The 24,627-nt window shown below is 40.2% G+C and overlaps 1 protein-coding gene across 6 annotated transcripts in view; it reads left to right on the forward strand.

Moving 5' to 3' along the window:
- PRELID2 (PRELI domain containing 2) overlaps positions 1 to 24,627 on the forward strand; it is a 95,501-nt gene that overhangs the window by 23,084 nt on the left and 47,790 nt on the right. For all 6 annotated transcript variants that reach the window (XR_011505787.1, XR_006534578.2, XR_011505785.1 and 3 more), the window contains one exon: positions 14,223 to 14,328. Coding sequence is in view for 2 of the 6 variants with exons in the window: in XM_014860702.3 (XP_014716188.1) it covers positions 14,223 to 14,328 (106 nt within the window). In the remaining 4 variants the exon portion in view is untranslated. The remainder of the gene's footprint in view (positions 1 to 14,222; positions 14,329 to 24,627) is intronic.

The following is a 24,627-nucleotide window of genomic DNA, read 5'->3' on the forward strand; positions in this document are numbered from 1 at the left end:
GTTATATGCTCTTGCACAATTTACTTCACTTCTCTAAGCCTCAGTTCCTCAGCTGTGTGATGGGGATAATATCCCTACCTCAGAGGTTATTGTGAGAATTAAATGAGATAGTACATGGAGAGAGCTTAGAACAGCGCCTGCCTATAGGGATCAATGGGTGTTAGTGATTAGTGTTATTATCTTTTTGTTGTTATTGTCATCTTAAAAAAATTCACATGACTTTTGATTCTAATCCTTAGTGTATATTATTTTAATATAGAAACAGTGTTTATAATTATTTACCATTACGCTGTAGGAAGATGTTCCGCGTTGTGGTTTTGTGTTCCCTCAGCACACCAACTCTGGGGATGTGAGCTCCTCAATTCGAGAGTCATGGGAGTAGGAACCCTTCTATTTTAGTTGCAGCACGAGACTTAAGCTCTGGAGAGAATAGCATCCAGGGGTCAATGCAAGCATTTGTCATGGATTGAATGCCCCCGTATTTTGGGTTCTCAGTTCATGCTATGACTGAGGCTGTTGTAGATCCAGGGAAGCCATGCATGGTGCTCTGAGGAGCTGCCTGAGTTTCCAGAGTCAGACATGCTGGGCTGATGCACTGCTTTGTCTTAGGACACTTGGGCCAAATCAGAAAATAGAAAAGTGAATCTTAATCTGAAATAAAAACATTGAAAATCAGCTCTGTGGGAATGTGCTTTATTATGTAGAGCAGAACACAGGGATTTACTGTTGGAAGGAGAGAAGGGAGTATACTGTTTTAGGTTTTTCAGATAGAAGAGAAAAGCCATGGTTTCTGCCCTCTGAAACCTTACATTCTGAGATACCCCCTTTTTTTTTTTGGTGAGGAAGATTGTCCCTGAGCTAACATCTGTGCCAATCTTCCTCTATATTTTGTATGTGGAATGCCGCCACAGCATGGCTTGATGAGCAGTGTGTAGGTCTGTGCCCGGGATCTGAACCCACGAACCCCAGGCTGCTGAAGCAGAGTGTGTGAACTTAACCACTACACCACTGGGCTGGCCCCAAGATACACTTTTTAATTTCTTTGCTATTTTGTGTTTGTTTCTATTCTTTAAAATATATTTGCTTTTTAGTTTCTGGTTCTTTTCCTTATAATAGATTTTTATTGTACTAAGTGGGAATATAGTTGAAATGCATTTGATTTGGCTTTAATAATGAACACTTACTTTATCCAAGTACTTCTAAACGATAATCATCTTGTAAAAGTATTTTCTTGGGCTGCTGTCTTTCACCATAGCTGTGTGGGTTTTTGTGGTAAGTAAGAACTTTTCTGTTATTTTGAAGCAGGGTTTAAATTGTCACTGTCAGTGGAGACTTGCTCTGTTCCTGATAGTGCAGAACTGGGTTTCTTTTGCTTTTGAGTAACAGGTCTATTCTCCCACACTCAGCATCGAGCATCTCAATGGCCTCTGTCTTCACCTTTCCGTGTCTAAGAGCTTTTGCTTATCCACTGATACTTGTAAACCTTATTTCTGAGGTTTAAAAATGCTCAGCCTAGTAGCGTGTGTGTTAATATCATTGAATATGTTGATTCAACATTTATAAAATATCAAAGGAATTCCTCCTGGAATGTGATAAAAGAATCAAAAAGCTAAAATCAGACTTTACACGCAGATTAAATTAATGGGATGAGCAGCTGTTCTTAGTTCAATAAATTTTCATTATTATTGAAATTACTCACATGAGTATTTTTCATTCTAATAAATAAAATATATAACATTTTGAATTTTTTATTTTTCAATTTCTGGATTAAAACATCTCAAGTCTTGAGTATTTATCTGGTGAATCACAAATCGTATAATTTGCCTGTTTCCAGGGGTGCATTGTTGGGCATTTTTTCTTTGTGTATTCGTTTTTTCCCTGCTCTGAAGTCTTTTTTTTTTTTTCCCCCGAGGAGCAAATTTGACACTTTGGTGACTTCCGTGTGCTTGGCACAGGTCTTTTTAGTTGACCTCCAAACTTTCACTGAAATAGTAAAATATTCTGGTTTTGTTAACTTACTTAGGAATTATTTCTAAGCCCCAATCTTGATGATAAAGGGCTTGAGGGTGTGGTTATCTAATGGCCTGAATAAATTCCACTGTGGCCATCCCAAAACATGACTTCTTGTGCTCATAGTAACTTTGATTTCCAAAGCACCAGTGGGTGATCAAACAATTAGCAGAACGTACTGTCAATTACAGAAAACTGAGCAACAAGGCCTTTTCTGTGTAAATATGATTTCTGGGCAGGGGCCTTACTTTTAGCTCGATAAGACTGCTCTCTAATAAATACTCATTTGCCTTTTACGTCTGTGTTCATTTAATCAGGGTCTTCCCTGTGTTCCCATCTTGCTGTACCCCCAGTATCTAGCACAGTGCTTGGCTTGTGGAGGATGCTTTGTTGCCATTTGTTGAAGGAATGGTGGATAGTGCTTCTTATGGGCCAAAATGGGGATGAGAAGAGGGAGGTGGAAAGAGATGGAACTGGCAAGAGGGGCAAGTGCAAATTGGGAAAGTTTGATAGGATTTGTTAGGAAATTCAGTGTAGAGGGACTCTTGAATCAGTAATACAGAGACTTCTCTTCTGGTTTTTGCTGCTTGGTCACTTACAAACCGTTTGTCTCTGGGAAAGGGATAAAGCTGGTCTGAAGTCCCTCACAGAGTGATGTGAAGATTTAATAAGATAATAAATGAGAGTGTTCTACACTTGGCGAGTAAGGCACTAGATAACTGAAAGTTGTTATTGGAACTAATGGTGAATAAATGCTGTTTTCAAAATGGGGCGGCTCCTTAAAAGTACTAACTTTGAAAAGTGGCGTAAGCTGTTTTATTGAAAATGGATATGATGGTTGAACTGGAAACAATGATGTTTAGCCAACAGAGCATTCTATGCCATTTTGACGTAAGAGCTTTTGAAATATCTTAGTGAATACCTGTTGATTTTCTTTTTCATCCTCCTTTGCTTTTTGGTTTTGAGTTGTGTATTAGTGCAGGACTCAGGGGAAGGTTAAACATGTAGATTCTAATTTTGTGGGCCTAGGCTGGCTCCTGGGAGTCCACATTTTTAAAGGCCTCCAGGTGAATGTGTTGAGCAGCTAGATTTGGGCACCCCTGATAGCTAGCCAGTCCCCTGTGGTTCCGGTGGTAAGCAAATACACTGCCTGGCACCCCTTTGAACTTCATGTTTTGCAAAGTTCCTGTTAATCTTGTAAAGTGTGACCAGTTGATAATCTGGCTCTCCAGCAAACAGTAAACACTTTTCAACAGAAACACTCTTGTAAAAAGTTTAGCAAAATTCAGATGAGGGCCCTTTTGAATTTATACAAGAGAGGAATTTTCAGTGGAAGTAAGGGAGGAAGAATGGAGACTCAGTGAGTCTGATTTGTGTCAAAATTGTCTTGCACTCTTTGCTCTCATGGAACAGAGATGCCAGTTAAATTTTCTTTCTTTCTTTTTTTTTGTTAGCTTTTTGCATCTCTAGTGAATATGTAAAAAGTTTGGATGTTAAAAATTATAATACTTTATCCACCATACATTGCTATCTTGTAGAATAACCTAAGGGTCTTGAGATGGTAGACAGAAACCTGCTGACAATCTACCTAGTCAAGTGATGTGGATTAAGGCTGCCCCAGGTAGAGAAGCCCAAGGTGACCTGGCCTACATGCCGAACTATATGACCCGGTGGATTTTTATGGTATGAATTAGGGCTGCCCCAGGGAGAGAAGCCCAGGGCATCCTCACCTACGTGCCGATCTATATGACCAGATTCGTATCTAAAGTTATACGACCGCACAGTAACCAGACCCCATCTGCACTGAAATCATTTAGTGACTTTTTACATCATCTTTTCTTTTTCCAGTAAAAATAAGTCATGTACCCGTGCCTTATAAATTAGCCCTAACCCTCAACTCGGGGCAGCAGCAGGAGCTCTGACTGCCCATGGGTCCTGTCCCCATGGCTGCAGCTCTTCGCTGCCCATGGGTCCTGTCCCCATGGCTGCAGCTCTTCGCTGCCCATGGGTCCTGTCCCCGTGCTATTCCGTACTATTCTCTAAGTAAAAGAGCACCACTGCCAGACCTTGAGAGTCCAAGAAATCTTTTCTTTCGACTCTTCGGCTCGCTGTCCCCGCATCATTTCCATCTGACTTCTCCATCAGTTTGAGAATTGACACCTGGGAGCTTGATTGTTGTCTTTCGAATCCAGGCTAATATTGGTGCTAAGCAAAGAGATAGAAAATAAAATTGATAAGCTGATTTGCACTTACAGCTACATTTTGAGATATTTTCTGTGCTGGAGGTAGAGGCAGCTCTGTTTTGTATGTGTCTCACCTCCAGAGGGGTGTAGCGCTGGGCAGAATTTAGGGGTAATTCCTGGGTCGCTGTGTTTGGTTCTCCGCTCTGCTCTGGGATGACTCACCAGTCTCTTGTCTGAAGATAAGAAAACCTTCCAGCCCTCACATAGTTCTCGTTTGGATGCATCTTACTCCAAGTATTCTTTATTATCATATTTAAAAGTGTTTCCTCTTTTTTTGAACAAGTATGACACGTTCATTGTAGAACAGTTACAAAATACTTATAAGAAAAAATCAGAATATGTTCATGCCCTCTTCAGGTGTGTGCTCTTTCTAGTCAGTGACCCTAAAGGAAACTGATATTCTGAGCTCCATCCTTGTAGATTGGTTTTGCCTATTGCTGATCTTCACATGGAATGGAATCATAGAGTATGTACTGTGTTGTATCTTGTGTATCAGTGGTTTGTTCTTTTCCCATTGCTGTGTAGCATTCCATTGTTAGGAGCATGCTGCAGTTGCTACAATTTATTTACTCATTCTGCAGAAAACTCATTTTTACAAACATGGAATCACACCGTAAATGGTATTCTGACTTTTACATTAATTTAACATTACATTTGAGACTGTCTTTTCTTATTAAATGTGTCACTTTTAAATTATTATTTTATAGCTGTTCAGATGTATTCTTTGGATAAAATTATTCTAGTATGTTTTATTAAGTGTCCTAATTATTGGGTATTTGCATTATTTCCCATTATTTGCTCTTATAAATAATGATGTAATAAATGTCTTTATAGGCTGGTTTTATAATCATTTAAGATTTTTTCTTAGGACACATTGTTATGGGGGCTGGCCTGGTGGTGCAGTGGTTAACTTTGCACATTCTGCTTTGGCAGCCTGGGGTTTGCTGGTTCGGATCCTTGGTGTGGACCTACACACTGCTTGTCAAGCCATGCTGTGGCAGGCATCCCACATATAAAGTGGAAGAAGATGGGCACGGATGTTAGCTCAGGGCCAGTCCTCCTCAGCAAAAAGGGGAGGATTGGCGACAGATGCTAGCTCAGGGCTAATCTGCCTCAAGAAAAAAAAAAGAGGACACATTGTTAAAATTAGATGTTATGAGTCCAAGGGTTTGCAGGCTTTTATTAGGTATAGCTAAATTGAAGCATGCATTCCTAAGCATCTCTGAAAACTCTCTAGGCACATGGCAGTTGGCAGTGTTGTGTAGACCTGCATTTGAAATAGGATCCGAAACAGCTACATAATTTGCAGGGGCTAGTGCAAAATGAAAATGCAGAGTCCTTTGTTTAAAATGGTTAAGAATTTCAAAACAGTGACAGGAGAGCATTCAACTAAGTGTGTAGCCCTGCTGATAGGTGAGCCCTGTGCGACTGCATGGATCACATGTCCTTGAAGCCAACCCTGAATGGGATGCATGCGCTGGTGTACCCAGTATCCCAAGACAAGCCTCCAGTTGGGTCAGTTCACAAACTGTTGTATATTTTGAATCTTTGCCCACCACTCAGGATGCCAGTAAGCTTGCATTGACTGGGCACTTTTCTAGGTACTAGGATTGTGAGGTTAACTATGTGGATTCAAATAGTGGTCCTGCTGCTTATTTTTTTGACTTTAGCAAATTCGCCTCTCTGAACCTCAGTTTTTTCATCTGTAAAGTGGGGTTAGTATTACCTACTTAATGAGATTGTTGTGAAAATTAACTGAAATGTGTGTATATAAAGGACTTAACAATGCCTTACCACAATAGGCTGTTGAAAAGTACTTTCTGTGATTATATCAATTTTTAAATACTGTGTTTTCAGAAACGGAGCCACCCTGCCCTATAAAATAGACCTGCACCAGGCTGCCGGCTTCTTGAGATTCCACCATTTGATTATTCCTTAGTGTTACGGCATTCCCTGCTGCTGCCCATTGTTATAATTTGGGGTTATTGTTAATGACCCATTCCCAGGATGTTTAAAAGAAAGCCATTCAGAGGGAGAGTGCTGTCGGAGCAGAGGTCAGAGAGGCTGGCAGGATGTTTGGTCTCACACGGCTGTTATGCAGACAGTGAGTGTGTGACCCGTGATAGCAGAGTGGGAGACACTCTGGCTGGAAAGCTGGGTGTTCATTCAAACCTCCAAGGGCTTTGAATGCCAGAATGGGGAGGGAGAGACTCATTGCCAAGTGGCTTACAGTGATCAAGTGCCACCTAGAAGTTAATGAAGTACAGTGGTTTTGGAGGTTACCAAAGCTGGATTTGTACTGGGGGCATTTAACTCTCAGACACTGTGCTTCTCTTTGTGTAAGTGGGAATAGTAGTGGTGGTAGTAGTAGAGGATGTTATTATTATTATTCCTGGTGTCAGTATTATTAACTAACATTTATTGAATGCTTACCCATATTACCTTGAGTGCTCTCCATGTATTGCCTTATTTACCCTTGGAGCAACCTATGAAATTGGTATTATTAACCCAGTTTTCCAGAGACTAAGCCTCATGGAGCTTCAGGAACTTGCCTACATGGGCAGGTCCCCATTCCACGTTAGAGAAGAGGTATGAATCCAAATAACCTGACTCCAGGGACCACAGCCATAGCCCATGTCCTCTGTGTGTGTGTGTGTGTATGTGTGTGTTAAGGCTGAAAACTGCTTAGTGCTTATTGAATTGGTTCTCTGGAGGATATAAATGGCTTTAGTAAGATAGAATGGGAGACACGACGTATTCTGGCGTGGTGGAGTGCACGTATGAGCAGGCAGTCTCACAGCAGTGTTAGGCCTAGGGGGTTAGACAGGGCATGCCCAGGCAGTCTGACCTGCAGACCCTGACTTTCCTTTGGGCCACCCCACCTTGTGTTTACAGGAGAATACCAGAAACATCATGATTACAACTGAGGTGTTATCGCAATAAGAATATCTGTGGAAACTTTATTTTTCCCTCAAAGAAACTTTAATTAAATTCCCGTCATGAAAACAATTAGGCAAGATTTGCCATACCTAACTGGTCAATAATTCAGGGGCGGGATCTCATTAATAGCTTTTGCTTTCCCAAAACTACCATTTTGAGGATTCTGAGCTGATGACTGCATGCTCTGGGGATTAATTCCTGATCCATATTTTCTCTGAACTTTTTAATTTTCCCAAGTCCAGAAGGGAACACATTTTTAAATGACCCAAAAGTAGGGGACTGATTATATAAATTACCATTCACTTTCACAAAGATGTTCCTAGATTTGAGCTGTGCTTTCTCTGTCATGATTCCATTGTGTTGTGTGTTGAATTACGTCCGCCTGTGGACAAAGTGATAGATGTGACTTGGATACAGGCACTGTGTGAATGAGTGAGTGAGCCTCCTCTTATCATGATTTTCCAGATACCATGGTGGCTTATCTCTCAGCCAGCTGAAGGCTGCCCCCTACTGACTTTAGCAGGTGGAAGTCCTGAGACATTTGGTTCAGTTTTCCCTCATGAAAGTATTGAGATCTACTACAAATTTCCCCCCTTCTTTTGCTTCTTCCTTTCCTCTTCCCTACCCTCCCTCCTTCTCTCCATTCTTTTGTTCCTAATGCTTTACTGATTTCCTACCATGTGCTAGTCATTGCAGTTGGAATTGATGCAATGAGGAAAAAAAATACAGGTAAAACCATTTAGAAAAAGTATTTGGCATTATCTATTCAAGTTGAAACTGTGCATGTCTTATGACCCAGATATTCAACTGCTGGAGCCTCTAGAGGCACTCCTGCACATATGTACCTGGACGCGTTATAAGTATTTTCTTTTCAGCACTGTTGATAATAGCCCCAAACTGGGTCCATAGTAAATGTCCATTTTGGTATAGTGGATAAATAATTTGGAGTATTTTTAAACAGTAGAACACTATGCAGCAATGAAAGTTAACAAAAACAGCTATGTGCAACAGTATGGATGAATCTCAACTGAGCATGTGGGTTTTATTCTCTCTGCCTTAGTAAACAGTCAGTGAGAAGATCATTGTGTGCTTAGGAAGCTGACTTTGGGCAGTGTGTAGTATGGGAAGTCCACGCTGGAGACAAGGACCCCACTGGGAGGCAGTTGTGCTGGTCCTGGAGAAAGAAAATGCTGTGCTAAACCCAGGTAGCATTAGAAAGGGAGAAAGTGACATGGACTATTGAGGGATGTTAGACATAAAAGAAGTGCAATCTAGTGACTAATTGAATGTTTGGATTAATTAGAATAGGAACCATATAATATCTTGCCGAGATTGCTAATCTCATAGACTAGGAGGATAGTTGTGTCATTAAGAAAGGAGCAAGAGTAGGATTTTGAGGCAGTAGATAATGAATCTGCATGACATCAAGCTATATGCCCTCGAGTAAGTTATTTAACTTCTCTTTTCCTCATGTACAAAAGAGAGAAACAATTTTAAGAGTAGCAACCTCAGAAGATAATACAGTGTCTGATACATAATACTGTTACTCTCCAGTGTTTTGAAGAATAAGTGTGACCCTGAGTACAGAACGTCATAAATGTGATGCAGTCCTTCCTTGAGGCTTGACAGAGATAAAAGGCAGGTGCAGGAAGACTTGAACATCCTTATGTATCGAACGAAACATCGAACACTTCAAGATTGGGGGCGGGAGAGTCTTAGGACAAAAGGCGCAAGGAACTGAGTTTAACATAGTATGGAAGAGGAAAGCCAGGAGGTGATTTAATGAGACTTTAACTGAAGGGTGAGTCAGAAGGTAGCATGTACCTTTTCTGAAAATGGTTCTTGGTAGCACAGAGCCTTTTAAAGAATAACTTTTTATTTATGTAAAAAGAATCCTCAGGGCCTTATTATTAATATTTCTTTGCGATTGCCAAGTAATACATATTTATTGTAGAAAATTAGTAAAAAGAAGAACAAAGTAAATAAATAACACCTGTAATTCTAATGTCCAGAGATTCTGTTCGTATTTCGACTCTGTCCATTTGTGCATCCATCCATACGTCTATCCATGCATCCATTTTTCTTTCTTTTTTCTTCAAGAGCTAAAATTAGACTGTATGTCGCGTCACCTGCTGTGTTTTACACAGGAGCTTAAATGGAAGCTTATCCAGCCTGAGGGATTTAGGTTAGCTTTGTGTAGGAAGGAGAAAATGTCTGATGTGCTTTGTCAATGAGTCATTGAGGAAAAGTGCAACATTTTCTTCTCTGGAACTCTTAAAATATAATAAGATAAACTCTCATCTTGTTGATGGCAAGGGCATGACCCCGCTTTACTGCCCTCTTATTCTCTGATACGTGGGCAAACCCTGAGAGTGTTTTTCTGAGCACTTACTTCTCCGAAAAGTGGCTGGAGGAAATATTGGTTAGAATATGATGTAAGACAGACTTTTATTAGTCCCTCACTTACTCTTGCCTTGAGGACTCAAGTGTGCCTCTTGGGAGAGAGTTTTCGTCTTTAGATATTAAAGTCACTGTAAAATTCTACTCTGACTAATCTGGAATAAAGACAGGAAAGATTAGTGTCATGAGGATATAGTTTTACTTGAGAAAATCATTTTAAATAGGCTTAAATCTAAGAGGGAGAAGCTGCTTTGTCTAGACTGACTGTTTGCCTAGACTGTTTACCTCAGATCTGCTAAGATAATTCTGTGTGTGTGTGTGTGTGTGTGTGAGAGAGAGAGAGAGAGAGAGAGAGAGGGAGAGAGAGAGGGAGAAGGGGAGAGAGAGAGTGAGATAAGTGTTGTGAAGACTTTCTTTTTACTGGGTGCGTTATCTAAATGTAGAGGCCACTGTTGTTAGAGAATTAGAGAGAAGGTCTAGTAAAAAGGTTATGGTAACTATTTTAACCCAAATCACAGCTTTTTGGATCCATAATTTTCTCAGAACATCTTTCTGAGTGTGCTTATATATACCTGCCCCTCCCCACCCCCCCGCCCCAATACACATACGCGAGATGTGGCTTCCATCTCCTTTCCATAGAGATATAACAAGGTAGGGGAAAGTATTTTCTTTGTTGAATATTTTTGATTGTAAAGAAATTTAATGTTCATTCATTCATGTAACAAATGCTCATTGAACTCATTGAGTGTAGGCACTGTGCTGAGAATGGGGAATAGGAGACCGTCTGAAAGCATTCAGGAGTGGCAACAAGCCTTTTAGTCAGTGCTGCGTGTGTAACTGTTAATATGCACCTGTTTCTTGGTGGTCTTAGAAGAGAAGTCCTTGTGCCTTCAGGATAAAGTCTAAACTCCTCAGCCTGAGAAGGCAATTTGCAGTCTAGTCTCTATTTGTCCTTCTAGCCTCATCTCCTAACATCTCCTCTGCCCCCTTTTGCTCTCATCGTTCCTATGGGGAGCATTTATCAAGCCCCTTACCAAGTATTGGGCTTTTTCAGATAACTTGTGTCTCCCTAGACCTGTTCCTTCATGCTTGCTTGCCTGAGTCCTTGAGGTTTTCCTCTAGTGGAATGCTTTGCCTCCATTTGCTGGTGTGACACTCACCCACTTCTCTCTTTGTCCTTCCCACTAGTCCAGTGAGACCTTGGAGGACAGAGTCTGTCTTTTTCACTGTGGGCCTCAAGCACCTAGGATGGTGCTTAACATATAGTAACCTCTCAGTCAGTGTGTGTTGAACAAACAAATGAGTGAGGAATAGTGTAATCCAGATCTCTTGTGATGGTGAACTCGCTTAGCTTTTGTTTATCTTGGAAAGTCAATTTTTTCTCCTTCATTTTTGAAGGATGGCTTTGCTGGCTATAGTGTTCTTGGTTTGCATTTTTTTCTTTCAGCACTTTGAATATATCATCCCAATTCCTTCTGGCCTACAAGGTTTTTCCTGAGAAATCCACTGAAGATTTTACGGGAGCTCCCTTGACAAGTTGCTTTTTTCTCAAGTTCAATGAGCTTCTTGAATTTGGATGTCCATTTCCTTCCTCAAATTTGTGAAGTTTTCAGTCATTATTTCTTCATATAGGCTCTCTGCCTCCATTTCTCTCTGTTCTCCCTCTGGGACTTCCATAATATGTATACTGATCCATTTGGTGATCTCATAAGTCCCTTAGGCTTTCTTCAGTTTTGTTCATTCTTTTTTCTTTTTGCCCCTCTGACTCAATGATTTCAAATGACTTGTCTTCAAGTGTGCTGATTCTTTCTTCTGCTTGGTCAAATCTGATGTTGAACCTTTCTAGTGAATTTTTTTAATTCAATAATTATATTCTTCAGTTCCTGATTTCTGTTTTTTTAAAAAAGTTTCTATTTCTTTGTTGATATTCTCATTTTATTCATATATAATTTTACTCATTTCATTTAGTTATCTATCTGTGTTCCCTTTTAGCTCATTGAGCATCTTTAAGATGGTTATTTTGAATTTATTGTCAGGTAATTCATAGCTCTTCATTTCTTTAGGGTTGGTTTCTGGAGCTTTATTTTTATTTTTTATTTTTTTGGTGAGGAACATTGGCCCTGAGCTAACATCTGTTGCCAATCTTCTTTTTGCTTGAGGAAGATAGTTGCTGAGCTAACAGCTATGCCAGTCTTCCTCTATTTTGTGTGTAGGTCCCTGCCACAGCATGGCTTGATGAATGGTGTGTAGGTCTGTGTCTGGGATCCAAATTGTGAACCCTGAGCTGCTGAAGTGGAGTGTGTGAACTTAACCACTATGCCACTGGGCTGGCCCCTATTTTGTTATTTTTGATTAGGCTGTGCTTTCTTATCTCTTTGTGTACTTTGTGATCTTTTGGCAAGACTTGGGCATTTGAAAAGATGGTCACCTCTCCCAGCCTTTATGGACTGGCTTCATGCAGGAGATGACCTTCATCAATCAGTATGAGTAGAGATTCTGGGGGCCTCTCAAATCTTTTCTGAGGATGTTTCTTCTCTGGGCTTTGTGTATAATTTCCCAGTTAAAGAGGTCGACCCCTGTTCTCAAGAGCCCATAATCTCTCTCTCTCATTTTTTTAAGATTTTATTTTTCCTTTTTCTCCCAAAGCCCCCCAGTACATAGTTGTGTATTTTTAGTTGTGGGTCCTTCTAGTTGTGGCATGTGGGATGCCACCTCAGCATCGCTTGATGAGCAGTGCCATTTCTGTGCCCAGGATTCGAATCAGCGAAATCCTGGGCTGTCGAAGCAGGGTGTGCGAACTTAACCACTCAGCCATGGGGCCAGCCCCCCATAATCTCTTGCTCTGCCTGGTGGCTGTCTGAGGTACTGCACACTCTCTAGTGCTGTACTAAGTCACCGTGCTTTCCTTTGTTCTCAGCAACCCCAGGCATCTGAAGTATACTGTCATTCCCTTTAGCATTCTTTTATTTTTTAAATTTTTTTAAAAAAATTTTCTTTCTTTTTTTTTTTTTTTGGAGGAAGATTAGCCCTGAGCTAACTACTGCCAGTCCTCCTCTTTTTGCTGAGGAAGACCTACCCTGAGCTAGCATCCATGCCCATCTTCCTCTACTTTGTATGTGGGACGCCTACCCCAGCATGGTGTGCCAAGTAGTGCCATGTCTGCACCTGGGATTCGAACCAGCGAACCTCAGGCTGCCAAGAAGCAGAATGTGCGAACTTAACACTGCGCCACTGGGCCAGCCCCTCCCTTTAGCATTCTAAGTCAGGTGAGACAGAAATCTGTTCCTCAGGCAGCCCCCCTGTAAAGCCAGAATGTTGGACGTACATTCTGCTCTTCTCTTTCCCTCCCAAGGAAGAAGCTAGGAGTTGGGAGCATTTTCCTGATTGCACTGCACTGTGCTGGGTGGATGGGGGCTATGGCAGGTAAATTCAACAAACTTTCTTCACTTTGATGTGGCTCTGCTTGGCTTTGCACTCACCTGCGGTGCTACAACCTCTTAACTGGCTTATGGAATTCTTACAAAGGTGATTTGGTCCATATATTGTTGTTGAGTTGGTGTCTCCACGAGGGAATGAGGGCCTGGGGTTTCACATTCTGCCATCTTTCTGATGTCACTCTTTAGTGTTATCCAGATCTCTGTTTTATGAAATGGAGATAATATTGGTAGAACTTTAAATAAGGTAGTGGTACCTCTAATCTGTCTCACCTCCATTTCCAAGTGAGGATTAAAGAAGCCATTCCAGGCTTCTGGCTTTCCTGTCTCTGTCTCTGTCTTTAGTAATGGTGGCTAACATTTAATGAATGCTCATTGTGTGTTAGGAGCTGTTCAGCTTCCTCTTATGTGTATTAGCACGTTTACTTCTCACAGTAGTTGTGAAAGGAAGATACTGTGATTATTCCCATTTTACATGTGAGGAAACTGAGTTAAGAGTGTCCAAGTAATTTACCCAAGGTCATACAGCTGATAATTGTATTAGACACAATTTTAAAAAGCCATTTTATAGCATGAAATGAATATATATATTAATGTATGTTAATATAATTAATATATATAACTTAGAGTCACTTAAATTTATTTATTGTAGGTCAAGTAGAATAACTTTTTAAAGACTGTTGACTATCCTGACTATCACAGTTTGATCTTGGAATTATTTGTTAGGTATGACTGGAAATCCTGTGTTCTGGAGTTGTTAGAATAATGCGCCCATATATTTTCTCTTCTTTCCAGCTTTATTGAGGTATCACTGACATGTAGTGTTGTGTAAATTTAAGATGTATGATGTAATAATTTGATATATGTTTATATTGCAATATAATTACCACAAAAAGGTCAGTTAACAAATCCATCACTGCATATAGTTGCATCTTTTTTTGTGGTGAGAACTTCTAAAGTCTACTCTCTTAGAAACTGGAAACAAATATTCTTTAATTTGAATAAGTCTTGCTTATATTATGTAAACCCTAAGTCTGTTTTTGACAAAATCTTTTGTTGTAACAGGCAATTATTGAGTTACTATGGATATTATTTTTTGTTGATTATGAATGGTAATTATGCTGTTGGAAATCCCTATAGTTTAAATATCCAAACATAGAATAACATCAAAGATGCATATTTTTGCTTTTTGCAGGACAGAGTTCATTCAAAGAGGCAGGATTTCAATCACAGGGGCTGGCTTTCTCAACTACATTTTGGAAACGTTTGCCAGCACGTTCTTAAGACAGGGAGCCCAGAAGGTAAGCTTGGTTGCACTTTAAACCAGTGTTAATTTTAAGAAACCATGGAGATTCCCATTGGATTCTTGAATAAGGCTCAGGAACAGACATAACAAGAAAAAAGTACGGTTAATAAACAAATTTATGCAAAAATAATTACCCTCCCTAATTATTACATAAAACCAAATCAAAGTAAAACTAAGGTGCCATTTGTGGCCCATTAAATTAAAAATATGCTGATGAAGAGTATGGGATAATATGGAGAATACTTATAGTCTAATTAAGACAAATAAGCAGAATGAATACAGTCTATATAATATGATGACAACTATTTAATAAAAAAGATACTAGCTAATACTTATTGAGCACTTACTATGTGCTACTCACTCTAAAAAGAATTTGTATTTATTATCTCATTTATTCCTCACAAACCTTTGAAATGGCTGTTATTTTTGTCCTGATATTATGGATGAGGAGGATGCAGAGATCTGGAGCTTCTGGTTGTCTGTTATGGTGGTTTTCAAACTCTAGGCTTATGGGAGCTTAGGCTTCTGTGAAGGTGATCCAGAGCCCACTTTGGAGTTCTAGGGTCCTGTGTACCTTGTTTTAAATAGGGCTATTCTGTTTCTAATATGTCTTACATGATATTACACATGAACTTGAGATAGCCTATTCTGTTGCTTAGAGCGAAGTCCATTCCTTATGCATCTTTCTATGCCTATTACAGGTGTTCTGAAGTGTTTTTAAATTATTATTTATAATATTTTATTTTATTATTGTTGTGATAATGAGCATAATCACTTATTTCCAGGATTTACTCAGGAATTATGCACATGTTACTTAGTTTTGTTTTGTGAGTTAGGCTGAATGGCTGCTCTAAAGAACTATTGGTATGACCTCAGAGATTTTTCTGGGTAATGGACCTTTGTTCTCGTTTTGCAGATCTAGGTTCAAGAATGAACCTGGACCACGATGTGGTAGTCTGGGAGGCTGAGGGTGAAGAATGAGCATTTGCCACTGTACTGTACTCCATAGACATACTGTTGAGATTAATGAGTGTGCCTGGCCCAGATGAGCACATATCCAGACTGGCCCAGCCTCTTTACGCCTGGGCTTGATGAGGGTCCTTGAGCTTCCAGAAGGTCTGATGTGACTGGCGTTCACTCAGACAGTATTGCAGGTTTTTCTACTATCTTTAAAAATATGCATTTGTGAAAACCCCCATGTTCTGCAAAATTGCAGTCTAAAAATAATAGGGCTGATGAGAAAAATAATTTTGTTTCCATTTTCCTGACTGAGTTGACTTCTTATACATTGTTTAGATAAGGAGTGGCAAACTTTTTCTGTGAAGAGCCAGATAGTAAATATGTTAAGTTTGTGGGCCAAGAGGCAAAATGGAGATATCATGTAGGTACTTTGTAACGAGAGAGAAATAAATTTGCACATTTTTTTTAATTGACAAAATTAAAAATATAATAATAATAATTGAATATAGTTTTGTTTGTTTTGTAATACAGGTCTACTAAGTATAATTCTTAGAAGGATAGAATTCTGTTTTTTTTTTTTTTTTTGAGGAAGATTAGCCCTGAGCTAACATCTGCTGCCCATCCTCCTCTTTTTGCTGAGGAAGATTGGCCCTGAACTAACATCTGTGCCCCTCTTCCTGTTTTTATATGTGGGACACCTGCCACAGCATGGCTTGACAAGTGGTGGGCAGGTCTGTGCCTGGGATCCGAACTGGCCAACCCTGGGCTGCTGAAGTGGAGTGCATGAACTTAAACGCTGCGCCACCGGGCCAGCCCTTGGAATTCTGTTTTTTGAGAGAGATAATATTTAGCTGAATTGGGGTAAATTGTTAGTGTTCCCTAACATCAAATCGATTGCAAGTGTTCTTTTGTAAAAACCATTCTTATCTCATGGACCATACAATCACAAGTAGTGGACTGACTTTAGCCTGTGGACTATAGTGTGCCAACCTTGCTTTAGATAAATAGATATGGTTTGGTTAATCCAAGTCAGTCTGTATTTGGCCTGTCCATCAATCTGAACCTATTAATGATTTTTTACCCTACACTGGTTGTATACATTCTGATCCTGTGAGATGCATAAAGTAGACATTATTGTTCCCATTTTATTGATAAGTGTCTTGAAGAGATAAGTGCACCCAGTATTGTAGGTGGCTGCTTCCCCACCTTCCTCCTTCTTAGAAGTATATACTGAGCACCTGCTTTGTGCTAGGCACTGTGTTAACTGTGGGCTAAATGGATTTACTCAAGGTCACAGGACTAGCAAAGGGGGTGTCTGGACTCAAATCCCCATCTTTTGTTGATAATTTTACACTTCCCACTTTTCTGTGCAGCCCTCAGATGAATGAAGTGGAATGTTTGCCTACTCAGCAGCATGAACTTCACAAATACAGCTGTGCATTAGATGAATTTGTGTTGTGGTCTCGTTCCCCCTGTATTTATTAGGACTCTTTGGTTGCAAGTTACAGAAACTACTTTAGGCTAGCTCATTGTAAGGTTGCAAGGGTGGGGAGGCTCACAGGCTTCAGAATGGTCTGCACTGGGAACTGAAAGCTTCTGGAACCTGGGTAGTATTCTTTCTTTAGCTCTTGTCTGTAAGACTAGGCATCTTTTTTATTCTCTTCCTCTGTAGACTGGTGTTCTTTGCTCCACAGTCTGTGTAGTGTAATGTGGGCCTCCACAGTCCAAATGTACATGTTATATAGAGTTATGGCCAACAAAGAGACTGCACACTTCTTTCAATTCCAAATTTTCTGAAAGGGACACTCATTGGCCTTCCTTAGGTCAAGTATGTCCAGGAGGGTAGAAGTCAGGTTTACAAATATGGCCCGTCCTCTGCCATGACCACGAGGATCAGGATTGGAGTGTCAACTCCCAGAGAAAGGGGTAGTGTGGTGGGTAAATAATCCCAAAAGTCTCTGGCATGGTGTCACAGTAGATTCTGTGCTCTTGATGGCAGAGAGGGGGTTTTATTAATCTTAACCCCAATTCCCCCCAGCACATAATACCTTGGACAGTGCTCAGTACATTTATGTGGAAATGAGTAGAAAGGAGAGAGAACACACAATGAGGTCCACAGTTGGTTTCTGATGAATATTATCTAGAAATCGTCAAGCGACTTTAAAATTTTAAAGTAAGGAACCTAACTGATTCCTCAGTATTCTCACTTATTATGCTTGGAAGTAAGAGTATGTGTTTCCTGCTAGCTTTTGCCTTTTCCAAATTTACTTTTTTTTTTTTAAGAGGCTTAGTTTAATTAGTTAGCTTTTCAATTTTAGAAGCCACTCATGCTTAAGTATCCTTTACCTTTTATCTAAGTAGTGATATTTCCCGGTATCAGCCTGAGTTCCTGGTAAAACCTTTACAGCTGAGCCAGCATAAATGGCTTCTGCGCAAGTCACCATGAGAGTGTTTTGGTGACTTTATTTTCACTTTAGGACTGCATCCCTGAGGCTGTTTAGTGGTAAAGGTGGTATCTGATATCTATTTTTTTTTTTCTGGAAAAAGCAAAACTAGGCACTCACAAAGTTTTTTTTATCTCTGTGTTTGTAAATTAAAATCTGCCCTTAGATATGGACCCCGCAGCTGAGGTCAATCGTGTTTCTGTGCTTTTGGGGTCTTGTTCAATTGTTTTTCTTTTCTCCTTTCACCACTCTGAGGCAACTTGCAATTCAGGGAACTTTCTGACACAGATGCTGACTTTTCATACACCACTTAGACCCCACTTTCCTCGTGGAGTAGAAGTATGTCGGCAGGAGAATGGGGATTTCCCCTTGGTATTCAAGTCAACAGATATGTCCTTGACATAGAGGCAGTTCTGAACTTACAGCTTACTAAAGCCAGTTGTCTTTGTGATCTAGCACAAGTCAGTACACTCCCTGATCCTGAGTTTATTCGTCTACGAAATGTGAATTAATGCATTCCCACAGATAGATCTGAGGGCTGTGTTCGAAAGCTTTCAGTAAATTGAAGAACACAGGTCAAATATACAAAGACATTCTCTTTGTTTTCAAGAATTTAAGGAAGTCCTACTCACATGTTTCTTTATCATGCTTTCTTTTTATGGTTACATGGTTTTTTTTCTTTCAAACTCATATGGGCACACACTAGATTTTAAACTCAGAAGTTCAGTTCCACAAATACTTGGGGTGTCAACTATGTGGCAGGCATTGGGAGAGATGCTGGAGACGCAAGTAGGAATAAGACAGAATTCATAAGAGGAGAGACTGTACCTTATACAGCTTTACTCCCTGGACGTCTAGATCAGGGTGGAAAGCATGACCAGCAGTGAAGAAACAGCTACTGTTACTAACAATTTATCGAGCCCCACTTGGTGTTCAGTGCTCAGCACCGTGATCAATGCTGCAAAGGATATTAAAATAACAACTGGTGCTCACAGAGCTTACTAGATGCCACGCACTGTGCTTGGCATGCATTACCTCGTCTACTTTTCTAAACAACTCTATGAGATAGGAACAGTTATTCCCATTTTATGTGTAGGGAAGCTGAGGACCCAAGTGGCAAAGCAGTTTTCTCAAGATCACAGAATTAGTGAGTGGTGAACCTGAGATTTGATCCCAAGCCTATCTGACTCCAGAATGTACTCTGGATGTACACAGTGTGTACCACATTGTCACACTCACTGGGCTCTGCACTCCAGCCACTTGCGTGGGACAAGGTGTGTGTCTTGATAGAGCCAGAGTAAGGAGATGTGGTGTGAACAGTAAGGGTGGAAAAATGCAGAAGCAAGGAACTCAGTTACAATGAAAGAACGTGGAGTGGACCAGAGGACTGAGGGGCCGTGACGTTGGTATTTGAAAGGGCCTTTGAGTGGCTGCAGAGTGTCCTTCCTTCTGTTCAGAGCCCCTAGACTATTCTTATCCAGACTGCAGTTGGCCTAAATTCCAGAACGCCACACAAGTTGAGGGTGTGTTTAGCTGGCATTTCTACCATTTTTCCTATAATGACATACCCTTTATACTGTGTGGACTACAGATTTGTTGTTATGCTGTTTGTTTTGAACATATCTTTATATTGAAAAAAAGAATATTAAAAATTATGTTACATTTTTTTATTGTGGTAAAATATACAGTACATAAAATTTCCCATTTTAACCATTTCTGAGTGTATAGTTCAGTGTCACTAAGTATCTTCAGTGTTGTGCAACCGTCACCACCATCCATCTGCAGAACTTTTTCATCTTCCTAAACTGAAACTCTGCAGCCATTAAATAATACCTCTGCATTCCTCTCTCCTCCCAGCTCCTGGCAGCCACCATTCTATTTTTGTCTCTGTGAATTTGAGATTTCATAGAAGTGGAATCATACAATATTTGTGCTTCTATGTCTGGTTTATTTCACTTAGCCTCCTGTTTTCACGGTTCTTCTGTGTTGTAGCATGTGTCAGAATGTCCTTTCTTTTCAAGGCTGAATAATATTCCAGTGTATGTGTATATCACATTTCATTTGTTCATCCATCAATGGACACTTGAATTGCTTCCACATTTTGGCTATTGTGAACAATGCTGCCATGGACACAGGTGTGTAAATATCTGTTTGAGTCTCTGCTTTCAATTCTTGTGTTGGATTATATGGTAATTCTACGTTTAATTTTTTGAGGAACTGCTTAAACAGTTTGTTTTTGAGATAGCCATCTATCTTTGTCCGTGACAGCTATGGACTGTACCATTGCTCAGTTTTCTCAAGTCTGTACATAAGAGTGAGTACCATATACCACACTTTTGCCTGGTGACACTAGAGAGCGTGCCATACAGTGCTTGCCTCAGTCTGAGAGGCACTCACCTGTCCCTTGACTTTGCCGTAGTCTCTGTCTCTCTGCCCTGATTTCATTTCTGCTGGACAATTTTGACCCAAGGTGGCCAATGGAAGACGGGTTGGAAGTATTGAAAAAGCGCCACAGGCAAGTAGTACGCTGGATGCCAAATACATATTTTAACATGCCTCGAGGTAAGCAAGCACATTCAAAAAACAGATCAAGGAAACAGAAAGATCTGAAGAAAGATAGGGATTGGTGGAATTCTGGCACACACGAAAGGCTTCATTCACATTTCTGCAGCCTAGGGGAATGGTAGCAATGGTGAAGCAGAGCTGGGAGGAACCCGGGCCCATCAAGTCTGACCTCAGGGATCCTCAGAGAAGGAAATAGAGAGATCAGGAGATTCCCTGGGGTGAGCGTGGCTCTGCAGGTGTCCCCAGTTCTGGGAAGGCATCCTAGGCCAGTGTTTCTCAACCTTTTTTTCGTTACTGCCCCCTCACCCCCACCAAGGAGCCTTTTTAGACATATTTTTCCTAATTCCCCCCACCATGAAATTTTAATTCCATAGCTATACTGATTATCTGTTTATATACTGTGTTATGTCTTTACTTTATACATAAAAAGTGTAAGATATTTTTCACTCCCAAGAACAAATTGTCACCTCATTTTGGTGTTGTCCCCGTTGAGAAAGCATGCTTTATACTGCTTGGGGATAACTGTCTTTTGGAGTTTTTGCCTCCATCTCTCCAAGTAAAAACAAAAAATCATCAGTTCTCCCCCCACCAAAAAAAAAATTCCAAACCAAAATCAAAAGGGCTTTTTGGTGAACTCCCACGTGGTTCTTGCAAACTCTACATTTTACTTTTCTAGGAGAGGCTCAAGAGATAATATGGGTGATAACAATCTTGGCATGTAAGTGTTTCTTTCTTTTTCTTTTGCCGAGAAAGATTAGCCCTGAGCTAACATCTGCTGCCAATCTTCCTGTTTTTTTTCCTTGAGGAACGTTATCCCTGAGCTGTCATCTGTGCCAGTCTTCCTTTACTTTACGTGTGGGTTGCCGCCATAGCCTGGCTGACAAGTGGTTTAGGTCTGCACCCGGGATCCGAACCTGCAAACCCAGGCCACTGAAGCAGAATGCACTGAACTTAACCACTACGCCATGGGGCCAGCCCTGCAAGTGTTCTTTTTTAGCCCAGTTACCTGAGTACTTAGAGACAGCTACAGATGCTGCGGAAATGCCGAGTCATAGCACACTCGCTTAGAGGTATTTTTTTTTAAGTTTGTGAAATACATTTTCAGTATGTGATAAAATGATTTGTTGTTTCAGCCACTTTCCTGGCAAGGGCCCCTTATTAGTTCCATTTTTATTCTTATTGTGTTTATCTGGAGGCTGAAGCACAGAGAGATTGAATTCAACAGCATATGAATATTTGTCACTGAAATAATGTGGGCAAGTCAAAGAATTTGAACATTGCTGTGAAGAAGGTCTAGCCTAGACATGCTACAGCTAAAGGGATCTGAATATGCTGCTTCCTTATGGTGTCTGCTTATTTGAGTCTTAGAAAAATCCATTTTAGGGGCTGGCCCGGTGGCGCAGCAGTTAAGTGTGCATGTTTCGATTTGGCGGCCCGGGGTTTGCTGGTTTGGATCCCAGGTGTGGACATGGCACCATTTGGCAAACCATGCTGTGGTAGGCATCCCACATATAAAGTACAGGAAGATGTGCACAGATGTTAGTTCAGGGCCAGTCTTCCTCAGCAAAAAGAGGAGGATTGGCAGCACATGTTAGCTCAGGGCTAATCTTCCTCAAAAGAAAAAAAAAGAAAAAAACCCCCATTTTAACAGTAGAAGATAATTCCCTCAGACAGAAGATACCATACTCGTTTGTGTGTGCATGCTGATACTATATACATAGTCCAAATGGGCATTTGAAAAACCTGACTACTGTTTGTGATTACATCATTTTTGCAAACTATCTGTATTAGTTATCTCTTGTGTTACAAATTACCCCAACAGTCCACAGCTTAGAACAACACACATTTATTATCTCTCAGTTTTTGTGGGTCAAGAGTCTGGGCACAAATTAGTTGGGTCCTCTGCTTCAGGGTCTCTCAAAGATGTAATCAAAGTGTTGGTGGGGGCTGTGATCTCATCTGAAGGCTCGATTGGGAAGATTTAGTTCCAGATGCACTCACATGGTTGCTGATAGGATTCTGCTGGCCTCCCTTGGTCCTTGCCACATAGGCCTCTCTATAGAGCATCTCAGAACATGGCAGCAAGCGAGAGAGAGGGCAAGAGAGTGACAGCAAGGCGAAAGCCATAGTTTTTTGATGCCTAATCACAGCAGTGACATCCCTTTATTTTTCTGTATTGTGTTCACTAGGAGCAAGTCCCACTAGATGCAGCCCACACTCAATGGAAGGGGATTACACAAAGGCGTAAATAACAGGAGGCAGGGATTATTGGGGGCCATGTCAGAACTGCCTGCCTTACTGACCTAAGCTGATTGGTATGCCAAATTATATGCACAACTGTTAAGTTCTTTTTGGTACATATTGGGAATTGATGATAATTAGAGGTTGGTGAGTGTCAGCTGCACCCTCATGTCCTCAGTACCAACTAATGAAAAAGTTCTGCAACACATTCAGCATTTTATTAATCATTTTTTTTACAAGTATGCATAAAATAGTTGCCTGTTCTGTAGTTTGATTAAGTCTCTGTCCTTTTGGGTACTCTGATCATGAATTGCATAAACTGTTCACTGAAGGCAGAACTGACAATATTCCAAAGGCAAGATCCAGCTATTTTACAGATAGCATCAGGCAGCCAGAATCTTCTGATCCAGTGACTGGCCACAAGACCATTTAGGTGTAAACTATGGGTGTTGTCCCTGAAGTTGGAGAGTGAAGGGCTTACTAAATAGAGTCTTATACCCATCCTTGTGCAAGGATGGGTATATATCTAGAATTTTGAGCTAATGCTCATATCTTAAGTTCCACTAATTAAATTAACAAGAGTGCATTTCTAACATTGGCTATGCTAGTTAGGAAGCCACTAGTTTCACCAGGAAAAATTCACAATTTTAGCATTCCTTATGCTAATGATCAAAGTCCCTGGTGTTTTCAAGGATAGACGTAACTGAAGTTTCTGGGGATTGAGGTTGCTGATTAGAACGCTCATAACCAACCCCTAGAGTATGAATCCTGCCTTAGGGCAACTGCCTGTACCTGGTATATAACTTGAACTAACACATGCACCATAATATTATACTGCATGTGCTGAAATATTTTGAAGTAAGTTATAGACATCCTAATTATCACGTACCAAATATCCACTCCTGAATTAAAAGCCCAGAGCGTTCTCCCTTTAGAAAGATTATTGAGTGTGAAACAAGGTTTTGGCTGTGTGTTTAATATAGGGATTGAATAGGAAGCTTGAGAGAAGTGCCCTTGGTCCATGATCTGGTTTTCTCACTTCTCAGATGTAACACTTCACATCTTGGACCCTAAATTTTCTTCTCTAAAATAGAGTGATAATAGTCCTACTTCACAGGGTTATTTTAAGGATTAAGTCAGAGCACATACATGAAACATGCCTGGCACATAGAAAAACTTCAATAATTGTTAGCATTAAGAGAAGTTCTCTGATAAGAAGTATATTTTTATAAGTAAATAGCCTTTTAAATACTTATCTGAACAAAAAATTTAGATAGCAGCAGTATAGTCAAGTTTGTGTTGTTTCTCTTAAAAATTATTTTTTGATCATTTTTTATAAATCCATAATTTTAATACTCAGTGTATCCACATTTAACATTTTGATAGAGATCCTTTCCTGTGTCTTGTGTATGTTTCCATATGTATGGTTATTTTTGAAAAACAAAATTGGGATGATTCTGTTCATTTAGCCCAACTTTTTCATTTATGAACATATTGTGAACATTTTCTGTCATTACATGTTCCTTGAAGACATGATTTTTGATGCCTTCATAATATTCCATTGGCATAGTAGCTCTTATTGTTTTCTCATTTTTTTCTCATTGGTTTCTATTTTTTTCAGTATTATAAATAATATTGTGGTAAATCTGTGAATATAGGTACTTGTGTATGTTTCTGGTTTCTTCCTAGGTTAAAGCACATTTTTAAGACCTTTGATGCTTATTGCCAAACTTCCTTCCAAAGGAATTCTGCCAATTTATAGCTTCCACCACTAGCTGGCTCTGGGTGTTACCAGTCTCTGCTGTATGACTTGAATGAATGACTTAACCTTTTGGAACTTCTGTTTGTCATTAGGAAAGCAGGGGTAATTATTCTACCCTCACAGGATTGTTGTGAAGAATAAATGAAATTGTTGGCTTCAGTCTTCTGATCCCTACTCCAAAGACATTGAAAGTTAATGCTTCTGTTACTCACTAGTTGTTGACCTCAGTCCTTCTCCAAGCTTTTTAATTGTGTTAACCTTGGACTAGTTGCCCTGAGCTGCTCAATTCCTTATCTGTGAATTGAATGTCTGGTGTACACCC

This window comes from Equus asinus, chromosome 9, assembly GCF_041296235.1.
Source record: "Equus asinus isolate D_3611 breed Donkey chromosome 9, EquAss-T2T_v2, whole genome shotgun sequence".
Taxonomy (NCBI): domain Eukaryota; kingdom Metazoa; phylum Chordata; class Mammalia; order Perissodactyla; family Equidae; genus Equus; species Equus asinus.